Raw genomic sequence first — 12037 nt, 5'->3', positions numbered from 1 at the left:
CAGTCAGCATGGCTTTGTAAGGTGCAGGTCATGCCTTACGAGCCTGACTGAATTCTCTGAAGATGTGACAAAGTACATTGATGAAAGTAGAGCACTGGTTGTGGTGGGGAGTGCCAGTGCTCAACAGGATGAAATTAGAAGTGTTTCTGCCTGCACAGACTGTGGCCTTTTTGTCAAGGGATCGAGGTTCCAATTTCAGAGAGAGGTGTTGAGACCTAGTAAGGACAGTTTACCTACCAGCTCTGAGGGATGATCATATTTAATGCTGAGGAGAAGTTAATCAACAGCATCCTGGCATACGAGGCACCATTTTCCAGTTGGGACACGATGGAATGGAGTTAAGAGGCTATGGCATCATCACTGGACCGATTTGAGTGATACGTGAACTGAAAGTGTTCAGTGTAGCAGGAAGACAATCTTTAATGTGATCCATAACTAGCCACTCAAAGCACTTTATTGTTGAGGTCAGTGCCACTGGATGATAGTTGTTGAGACAGGTTACTGTCGCCCTTTGGGCACCAGGTTGATGGTGGCCACCTTGAAGCTTGACGGTACAGTGGACTGTACCAGAGAGATGATGTTAGAAACACAGTTAACTGGGCTGCATAACCCTCAGTGTGTGATCAGGCTCTGCAGCTTTATGTGGGGTGACCCTGGCTCGGGTCTTCCTCAGACAGCTTCAGCCAGTCAGAGTGCCTGCTCCCTGGGGGTGGGGAGGGAGGCCTTCCTTACTGGCACATTGTTCTCTGCATCAACCAAGCGTAAAAGACATTCACCCAATCAGGAAGAGATGCGTCACTGTTGTTAATGCTCAGGGTGGACGTACTCAGCTATGGACTGAATGCCTTGTCACATGCACCTCATATCTCTGGTGTCACAGAAATGGCTGTATATTCTCTGAGAGTAATCCTGTTTGCCTTTCTAATTGCATCCGCAGTTCTACCTTCATCAACCACCCTTGTCAACTCGTGAAAAAATTTAATAAAGTTAGTAAAACACGACTTGCCCTGCACAAACCCATGCTGGTCCTCCTTAATTAGCCCATGACTGTCTAAATGCTCATGCATCCTATCCCTAACAAACTTCAATAAATTCCCTACCACTGATGTGAGACTCACCTGTTGATAGTTTCCAGGATTATCCCTGGTTCCCTTCTTGAATAATGGAACAACATTAGCTACTTGCCAGTCCTCCGGGAGCTCACCTGTAACGAGAGAGGATGCAAAGATAAAGTGAGTCAGTTCAGATAAAAATAAAGTAGAATCAGTTCAGAGTTGAGTGTAGCTATCAACTATGCCCCGTTGTAGGAGCGAGAAGAGAGCATAACCTAGGTGGTGGGGTTCCTTGATGATGGATGCTGCTTTCTTGTGGCAGCGCTTCATGTAAATGTGCTCACTGTTGGGGAGGGCTTTGCCTGTGATGAACTGCACTATATCCACAACTTACTTTTGTGCAGACATTTCAGTTCCTGGCTATTGGTGTTTTTATAGCAGGCCATGATACAACTAACCAGATACTTTCCACTGTGATTCTATAGAAGTCTGTCAAAGTTTCAGCTGACATGCTGAATCTATGCATACTTCTAAGAAAGTAGAGGTGCTACCATGCCTCCTTCATGATGGCATTTACGTGCTAGTCCCAGGAGGGGTCCAATGATATGATAGTGCCAAGGAATTTGAAGCTACTGACCCTCTCCTCTGATCCTCTAATGTCAACTGGCTCAGAGCTCTAGCTTCGTCCTCCTGTGGTTGATAATCCACTGTTTTGTTTTGCTGGACTTTGAGTGAGAAGTTGTTGTTGTGGCACCATTCTACCTTGTATATCCAATTCATCCCCACCTTTGATTCAGCCAACAACAGTGGTGTCGTCAGCATGTTGTTCTTCAATAGTCAGATTAGACAGAGCATTGAGTTTAGGAATATAGACATTGTTGCAGTTATTTGAGTTGTTGCTGAGACTGCACTTGAGGTTTTGTGTACAGTTTTGGCCACACAGTTTTAGAAAAGATGGTGTCAAGCTGAAGACAGTGCAGAAGAGATTTATGAAGATTCTAGATGGGCTAGAGGGTCTGAGAGGGAGAGGTTGGTCATGCTGTATCTATATTCCTTGGAGGGTAAGAGACTGAGGTGTGACATCATAGAAATTAATAAAATCAGGACGTGGGTAAGGTAGACAGACATAGTCTTTTACCCATGGTTAGGGAGTCCAAATCCAGAGGGCATAGGTACAGGATAGGAGGGGACTGATTGAAAAGTGACCTGAGAAGTAACTTCTTTACACAGATGGTAGTGAGTACCTGGAATGAGCTGCCAGAGGAAGTGGTTGAGGCGGATACTATTGCAATATTTAAGAGGCATTTGCATGGTGGGGCTTGGAGGGTTATATGGGCTGTTGGAACTAGCAGGGAGAGTGCTGTGGTCATCATGGATAGATTGGGCCAAAGGACCTACTTTCATGCTGTGTAAATGAATAATGCTTAATGCAGCTCACTTGACTGATCCCCACGCCTAATTTGTAAGTTCATTGCAGCTTTCATGCCCTTATGATGGTGCTTATTTAAGTTTAAAACACCATTCTTCTCTTCCCCCACAGTGAATGTAAAATTCAATCATATAATCACTGCCTCTGAGAGGTACTTTTGCGATGAGGGATGCTACGAGGAATTAGTTGTCCAGTATAGCTCAGTGGTTCCGGAATATGCTGTTCTAAGAATCAGTTCTGTACTCTATAAACAATACTCTATTTACTCCTTACCTGGGCTACCCTTGTGTGTCTATTTTCTTTTTGGTCTTTCTGTAGGTTTAAATTCCTCTGTATTATAGCTTTAACTTATTGACAACCCCGTTTATTTCTTCCTTTACAACTGTTCTACATTATGGTTACCATTCCAGAAGTGATTTTTTTTTTTGTGTATTTAAGAATTGAAAATTGTAAATATATGATGTTTTAGAGTGGAGGTACAAACTGAAAAATCCCTTAAATCCCTTTTCTATTTTGTCCCTACCATTTATTTAGCTGCAATTTAATTCTTTTCACATCTGTCAAATCCCCATCCATCTACACTCAGTTAGACCAGTAACCTACAAACCAACTTGCTTTTGGAATTCTGTTGCTTAATTTATAAAGCAAGACAGTTGTCTCAATTGCCTTTACTCTATTCTTTGTCAGAGCTACCTCAACCCCTTTACTATTTTGCCTCTCTCTACAAGTTAAATAATTCCTGAGTCTAGTCACTTTTCAACCATGTCATTATAATGGTTGGTAGATGGTACCCATTAATTTCTATTTGTTCCTTTAATTTATATTCATTGTAGTGTACATTTAAACAAAAAGATCAGTTTAATCCTTTTGTCTTTGCTTACTCTGCCTCCAGTTCCAAATACACTCGTGTTTCTATGCACTACTCCCTCTTGACAAACTCTGGTTATTAGTACCCAATTTGGTATCCTGTACAAAGACTTCATGTCGTCTGGATCAATTCATACTATGCTGAAATGGGCCTTTCCACCAATGAGTGTGCGACAAACCTCAATAGACATTGACACAAATCCTACACTAATTACATTTTATTCCTGCTATATCTATCAAAACTACATCCAAGATTCTATCCCTCATCTACACTTGAGACAATTTCCAGTTGTCAGTTAGCCTGTGATCCCACATGTCTTTAGAAGAAGGCGGAAACCTGACTACCTGAAGAAAACCCAGCCAGGAAAATGTGCAAATTCCACATAGATGGTACTGGAGGTCAACTGGATTCAGTAGTTACTAATTACACCATTGGTCCACACCGCTTTGTCCCCTCTCTATAACTACCTTCCTCCCTCCCTCTCCTCTGCAAGATTCAGGTGTAAGTCTTGTTCACAGCTATAATTTATTTTGTTAGGACTGTTTCCCAGGACTGCTTCTAGTGTCCATGAATTCAAATCAATTTCTTCACAGGAATTTCACTTCTCAAAGTGAAATATATTATCCTTGCCACCTGTTTTAGTTTCCTGTAAGGAACTTTCTGTTTCCTTCACATTGATCTCAAAGTTCAAACTTCAAAGTAAATTTATTATCAAAATACATATATATCGCCACATACAATCCTGATGTTCATTTTCTTCATGTTTGGTGTTAATTTTGGTTGTCCTCTGCTTTGTAAAGATTTAGATTCTTCCTTGCATGAAAATAATTGACCATTTCAGTAAATTATTTATTTCAGTCATTTATGTATATCCTGTCAGGAATATAGGTAGATAGATAGATAGATACTTTATTCATCCCCATGGGGAAATTCAACATTTTTTCCAATGTCCCATACACTTATTGTAGCAAAACTAATTACATACAATACTTAACTCAGTAAAAATATGATATGCATCTAAAATCACCCTCTCAAAAAGTACATGGACTGGTCAGAATACATAGGACATAGTGTTACCACTGCATCATGTCAACTTCTGGGCAACATGGCAGGCACACTAGATTTTGCAAATTTCCTATTTGATCAGCAAATTGAATTGCCTTGTACTTTTTATAAATGGAGTTTATCCATTTGACGTATAGAGTTGACATATGGAGTTTATCCATATGACATATATCATTGTCACATGCATTTCAGCTACAGCAGAGTTGTTTCCTGGTGCCTTGGGCTTGACTGGAATACTGAAGTATCTTAAAAGATTCAAAGCACATTTATTATCAAAGAAAGTATAAATTTACACCTTGAAATTTATAGGCAGTCTTTGTTGGTTCAGCAATAAATAACATTGTCCATTTATCAAATTGTTCATTGTTTTACACAGCCATTCAACTTAGTGAGAGTGGCAGTGACTCTGAAGTTGAAACAACTGCTATGCGACCAAAAAAACTTCATCTGATACCAGAGAATACACGTATGGGAATGGAAAATGAGGAGAGCCTAATGTCTTATGAAGGAGATGGTGGTGAGACTTCTCAGATCATGGAAGACAGTAATATAAGGTATATTTTAATTTATTTATTTATTATTATTTTTCTTTCCAAATTATGTATTGCATTGAACTACTGCTCCTAAGTTAACAAATTTCATGTCACATACCAGTGATAATAAACCTGGTTCTGAGTTTGATAAAATGTTGATTTTTACAAATCACCTTTATCAGCTATGATTATGAAATTTTTGTTTGCTTTCTGTAACCTGCTTTGGCTGCAAAGCACATCCTTTTTCTTTTCTAAAACTGTTCGATTTATAATTACGATTCAACCTGTTGGTTCAACTAAAAAAGTCATTAAGAAGGTAAAGATGGAATACGAAAGTAAGCTAACCAATAATAATTAAAGTGGATACCAAAAGTTTCTTCAGATACATAAAGTGTAAAAGAGAGGCGAGAATGGATATTGGACCGCTGGAAAACGATGCTGGTGATGGGAGCCAACAAAATAGCAGACAAACTGAATAAGTATTTTGCATCAGTCCTCATGGTGGAAGTTCCAGGTGTCAGGGGTCATGAAGTATGTGATGTTACAATACATAGAGAGAAAGTTCTTGGAGAAATTCAAATGTCTGAAGGTAGATAAGTCACTTGGACTAGATGGTCTACTCCCCAGAGTTCTGTCTGAAAGAAGTGGCTGAAGACATTGTGGTGGCATTAGTAAAGAATCATTCAAGAATCACTAGATCCTGGAATGGTTCCAGAAGACTGGAAAATTGCAAATGTCACTTCACTGTTCAAGAAGGGAGAGAAAGTTAGTCTGACCTCAGTGGTTGGGAAGATGTTGGAGTCGATTAATATGGATGAGTTCTCAGGGTACTTGGAGGCTGAAGTCAGCATGGTTTCCTCAAAAGAAAATCTTGCCAGGCAAATCTGTTGGAATTCTTTGAAGAAATAACAAGCCGGATTGACGATGGAGAATGAATTGATGTTGTGTACTTGGATTTTCAGAAGGCCTTTGACAAGATGCCACACATGAGGCTGCTTAACAATCTACGAGCCTGTGGTATTACAGGAAAGATTCTAGCATGGATAAAGCAGTGGCTGATTGACAGGAGGCAAAGAGTTGGAATAAAGGGAGCCTTTTGGCTGCCAGTGACTGGTGGTGTTCCACAAGGGTCTATGTTGGGTCCGATTCTTTTTACATTATATGTCATCAATTTGGATGATGGAATTTTATGACTTTGTTGCAAAGTTTGCAGACAATATAAAGATAGGTGGAGGGGTAGGTAGTTTTGAAGAAGTAGAGAGGCTACAGAAAGACTTGACAAATTAGGAGAATGGGCAAAGAAAGGGCTGATAGAATACAATCTCGGAAGGGTATTTTCATGCACTTTGGTAGAAGAAATGAAAGGGTTGACTGTTTTCTAAATGGACAGAAAATACAAAAAATGAGGTGCAAGGGGACTTGGGAGTCCTTGCACAGGATTCCCTAAAGGTTAATTTGCAGGTTGAGTGTGGTGAGGAGGGCAAATGTAATACTAGCATTCAAGATGAATAAATAGAATATAAAACCAAGAATGTAATGTTGAGGCTTATAAAGCAGTCGTGAGGCCTCACTTGGAGTATTATGAGCAGGATTGGGGCCCCTTATCTTAGAAAGAATGTACTGAAACTGGAGAGGGTCCAAAGGAGGTTCATGAAAATGATTCCAGGATTGAATGGCTTGTCATATGGAGAGCATTTGATGGCTCTGGGCCTGTATTCACTGAAATTCAGAAGAATGAGGGTGAACGGTGAAAGGCCTTGATAGAGTGAATGTGGTGAGGATGGTGGGAGAGTCTTAAGACCAGAGGACACAGCCTCAGAATAGAGGGGCATCCTTTTAGATTGGAGATGACGATTTTCTTTAGCCAGAGAGTAGTGAAACTATGGAATTCTTTGTCACAGGCAGCTGTGGAGGCCAAGTCTTCATGTAAATTTAAGGCAGAGGTTGATAGATTCTTGATTGGTCAGGGCATGATGGGATACGGGGAGAAGTCAGGAGATTGGATCAGCCATGGCGAAATGGCAGAGCAGACTATGGGTTAAATGCCATAATTGTGCTCCTATATCTTACGGTCCTATGGATGATGAACTTAAGCAACACATTTGAAATTTTAATAGAAACTATGGAGGAGAATACAGGAAGTTGATTGTCTCAGAGTTGACTATAATGATTAAAACTGGAACAGATGATTTATCTGCCCTGCTAAATACTAAAAAGGCTATGGAAAGATTTGAAAGTACCGTAGATTCCGGACTACAGAGCGCACCTGATTTTTAGCCGCTGGCACTAATTTTAGAAATAAAATCATTTTTTTAAATGTAAAGGCCGCACCGGATTTTCGGCCGCAGGTGTCCCACGTTGTAATATGAGATATTTACACAGAAAGATATTACACGTGAGGATTTTTTTAACTTTTAATTAAATCCATATGGTAACAAAAACAAATACATATTGCAAATGCTTTTTTTCGAACCGTGCCCGTACGCGGCTACTTTTAAATATACGTTGCGTATACTTCTTTACTGAACAACATTCCAATATCTCCTAACGACTGGTAAAAAATATATATACTGCAGCCTACCAGGAAAAGTTATTGATACCTTTAACTTAAAAGCAGAGTTCGCTCGGATCCAAAGCCGCTCGCGTAATGCCGCTCCCCCCCTCCTTTCCGTTTCATCGCAAACGGCATTTAAAAGCAGATTTCGCTCGGATCCAAAGCCGCTCCGCCGCTCGACCCCCTCCTTTCCGTTTCATCGCAAACGGCATTTTCCCACAAGACGCCGCGAAACCGGGTGTGTCGTCATAGCATCCCGCGATGTAGTACAGAAAACAAATATAGTTTAAACTAAGAGGGTAGGTAGCACAATGCTTCGAGTGTTTTCCATGTTGATGAGGGTGAGTACAAATGACTGATTTACAATAATTTAATTGTGAAAGTGCGCTTGATTTATCGTACAATTTCATTGGACCTCTGTGAACTACTCATCAATTTTATTGGTCTACTGTTACGAGGCAAAATGTTTACGAGGCGGCATGAAAAAAACCTTGCATTAGCCGCATCGGATTATTGGCCGCAAAGTTCAAAGCTGTTCAAAATGTGGGAAAAAAGTAGCGGCTTAAAATCCGGAATCTACGGTAATAGTAGCAGAGAAAATGAGTGGAGGGATGGGTTGAAATTGCTTTAGAGAATGATAAGTTTTGTAGAGTTAGTTGAGTATTTACCTGCTTTCTTTGGCATTTGCCTAGAAAACAAGTAGACTGCACAGTAAAATGTAGATATTGAAATGTAAGGTGAGTTTTACATGTTTCAGAAGAAAGAATGCAGGAAATGTAATCGTGCTTTTTGACTGGAAAAAATACATTTATCAAATGACTGCACCTCTAATTTAAGACAGAAGTATGGCCATTATGTACTTGATTGGTTTACATAATTTCATTTCTTATTTCATCCTGGTTCAATTAAACCAGTTTTCCCTGAAAAATGAATGCAACTTTTATTTTTCTCCAGCTATGAAAGTTACGAAGAAACTGACCTGAAGTCAAATACTCGTGACACAACCTTTAGCAGTGGAGGATGTGATTATGAATTGTCAGAAGAGGAGGATGATGATGAACAAAGGCATGGGCCAAGTGTTCTTAATGAGGTTCAGCTGAGTGAAGATGAAGAAGATAGTGAAGAATTTCATTCAATTGGAGGGGACAGTGATGTGGACTCGGATATCGAAGGCTGATCATTACATTTTGCAAGACTAGGTGCATCAGCTCCATCCAGTGTTGCTATCACTGCAATGAAGGCAGACTTCATTGAATAATGTCAGTAATAACTTCACAGATTTTACACTGGATTACTTGAGAACTTACGAGCAGTTTTTCGCTATATTCCTACAATAAACTTTTACTATGATTAGGAATCTTCTGTAAAGTTATGAGGAAATACCAACTCTACTAACAAATTGTGCTTAGTATCAAAACACATGAAACTCTGTATATAAGCTGGTTCCTGGAATATGTACAAAGATTGTATGTAAAAAAAAAACCCAGGAGTTTAGGAATTTTTATTCTCTGTTCATGAGGGAGCCCTAAAAAATGTTTGCTATTAGTGAACATATATCACAGACTTCATTATTACTGCTTTAAAAGCTTGTTTTTAACAGACTTCTCTGGCAGGAAACAATATTTGTACCTAAGTGATAGCAATGTTATGTTTCTGAATTTACAGCCCTTGATATAATTGCATCTGTTTGTAATACCTACTTTAAATTTGGTCTTTTTGTTATTACACTACCCTTTATAATGAACAAGTAAAAGTTTGGCCTAGTCCCAAACTGAATACAATACCTCATGATGTGATGAATATACAGATGGATTGACTTCTGCCTATTACGGAAAATTTGAATATTGTCCATCCAGTGTTATGTTAATTCAAAGCTATATCCAAGAGGGAAATGTATAGTAAATGAAAATGGAAAACCGGGGAGATTTAAAACTGGAACTCCAACTGTCACCCTCCCCACCCTTGATTCAAAATTCAAAGAACTGTTGGTAATGAAGTAAAAAAGCTTAAAGCCTTAAGTAATTTTAAAGTTAGATTTCTTTTGCTGGAAGGATGCCCACATAATGAAAATTTTGTTGAATAGTATCCATTTGTACTTGTCTTGAGTGGTTAACTGAGAACATTGGTCTTTGGAAAATATGTTGATCTTTCTGTACAAATGTGTTTTTAGATTAATTTCTATTTATCATGGTTCTATCCCAGTAGCTTGTTGTAAATACTCCCTTCTGCAGTTCTAAACCATATTAAGTCATTGACACCATTGTGTTTTTGTGGTTTTTGTTTGGTAAGTTGATTCAGTATTCTGTACTAAACTTTCCTGTTCTTGATTTAAGTATTTTAAATTAGGAATTCATTTCCTTGACACCTAGTCAGTGAACCACTGAAACTCTCGTATGACTCCTGCATAAGAACTAACTTGACCATGATAAAAATCGCAGTGAAATATTTTGTGAGCATTTAGTATTGGAATTCTTCTGTGGAATTAACACTTGGTTATGCTCTGCAGTTTGGTTGGTACTCCAGAAACTGTACAAATGGGTCAGTACCCTTGGGTTGGAGAATTTTGGCATAAAAGGTATCATGATTTGTATTTTACAAATACGATTAAAGAAAAATATTTATTGTTACATTTTATGATGTACATGTTGCAATTTTGTAAAATCTTCTTGTAAATGGCTACATGCAGTTTTCCATTAAAATATCAGCTTCTGGTACTTAATTTTATTTTCAAATAGAACTGGTGTGTCATGAACTTCTCAGGAAAAGTTGTATTCTCAAAGTGGTTGTTGCTTTTGTTTTGAATTCAGTTTTCAGAAGCAAGTAACAAACACAATGTCAAAAATCCTTTTTCTCTGAATACAGGTTACTTTTATTTGGGGGAGAGATTTTTTAATTTCATTATTATTCCTCAGACATTACTGTACATATATTTTGAGTTTTCATTGGTTAATAAATTCAATTGAGTATTTTACTTTGCTAAATCAATTGTACCACCATTTACTTTCTTACTTTGAAAGTAAATGCTATATACCAGCATTTACAATAGTGTTAGCATATAACTATTTTATAGACAATAGACAATAGGTGCAGAAGTAGACCATTCAGCCCTTCGAGCCTGCACTGCCATTTTGAGATCATGGCTGATCAATTCCTATCAATACCCGGTTCCTGCCTTGTCCCCATATCCCTTGATTCCCCTATCCATAAGATACCTATCTAGCTCCTTCTTGAAAGCATCCAGAGAATTGGCCTCCACTACCTTCCGAGGCAGTGCATTCCAGACCCCCACAACTCTCTGGGAGAAGAAGTTTTTCCTTAACTCTGTCCTAAATGACCTACCCCTTATTCTCAAACCATGCCCTCTGGTACTGGACTCTCCCAGCATCTGGAACATATTTCCTGCCTCTATCTTGTCCAATCCCTTAATAATCTTATATATTTCAATCAGATCCCCTCTCAATCTCCTTAATTCCAGCGTGTACAAGCCCAGTCTCTCTAACCTCTCTGCGTAAGACAGTCCAGACATCCCAGGAATTAACCTCGTGAATCTACGCTGCACTTCCTCTACAGCCAGGATGTCCTTCCTTAACCCTGGAGACCAAAACTGTACACAATACTCCAGGTGTGGTCTCACCAGGGCTCTGTACGAATGCAAGAGGATTTCCTTGCTCTTGTACTCAATTCCCTTTGTAATAAAGGCCAACATTCCATTAGCCTTCTTCACTGCCTGCTGCACTTGCTCATTCACCTTCAGTGACTGATGAACAAGGACTCCGAGATCTCTTTGTATTACTCCCTTACCCAACTCTATACCGTTCAGATAATAATCTGCCTTCCTGTTCTTACTCCCAAAGTGGATAACCTCACAGTTATTCACATTAAACGCCATCTGCCCACTCACCCAGCCTATCCAAGTCACCCTGAATTCTCCAAACATCCTCATCACATGTCACACTGCCACCCAGCTTAGTATCATCAGCAAATTTGCTGATGTTATTTTCTATGCCTTCATCCAAATCGATAACGTAAATGGTAAACAGCTGTGGTCCCAATATCGAGCCCTGTGGCACCCCACTAGTCACCACCTGCCATTCCAAGAAACACCCATTCACCGCTACCCTTTGCTTTCTATCTGCCAACCAGTTTTCTATCCATGTCAATGCCTTCCCCCCGATGCCCTGAGCTTTGATTTTACCCACCAATCTTCTATGTGGGACCTTATCAAATGCCTTCTGAAAATCGAGGTACACTACATCCACTGGATCTCCCCTGTCTAACTTCCTGGTTACATCCTCGAAAAACTCCCAATAGATTAGTCAAGCATGATTTACCCTTGGTAAATCCATGCTGGCTCGGCCCAATCCTATCACTGCTATCTAGATATGCCACTATTTCATCCTTAATAATGGACTCTAGCATCTTTCCCACCACAGATGTCAGGCTGACAGGTCGATAGTTCTGTTTTCTCCCTCCTTCCTTTCTTAAAAAGTGGGATAACATTAGCCATTCTCCAATCCTCAGGAACTGATCCTGAAT

At 39.4% G+C, this 12037-nt stretch overlaps 1 protein-coding gene across 2 annotated transcripts in view; it reads left to right on the top strand.

Annotated features, from left to right (window-relative positions):
* Positions 1-10220, top strand: part of taf1 (TAF1 RNA polymerase II, TATA box binding protein (TBP)-associated factor) — a 124567-nt gene extending 114347 nt beyond the window's left edge. For both annotated transcript variants that reach the window (XM_073058162.1, XM_073058161.1), the window contains 2 exons: positions 4791-4968; positions 8456-10220. In XM_073058162.1, the coding sequence (XP_072914263.1) occupies positions 4791-4968; positions 8456-8678 (401 nt within the window). In that variant the 3' untranslated portion in view covers positions 8679-10220. The remainder of the gene's footprint in view (positions 1-4790; positions 4969-8455) is intronic.
* The last annotated feature ends 1817 nt before the right edge of the window (positions 10221-12037 follow it).

The sequence above is a fragment of the Hemitrygon akajei genome, chromosome 10 (assembly GCF_048418815.1).
Source record: "Hemitrygon akajei chromosome 10, sHemAka1.3, whole genome shotgun sequence".
NCBI classification, from domain to species: Eukaryota; Metazoa; Chordata; class Chondrichthyes; order Myliobatiformes; family Dasyatidae; genus Hemitrygon; species Hemitrygon akajei.
This window is presented reverse-complemented; position numbering and strand designations above follow the sequence as displayed.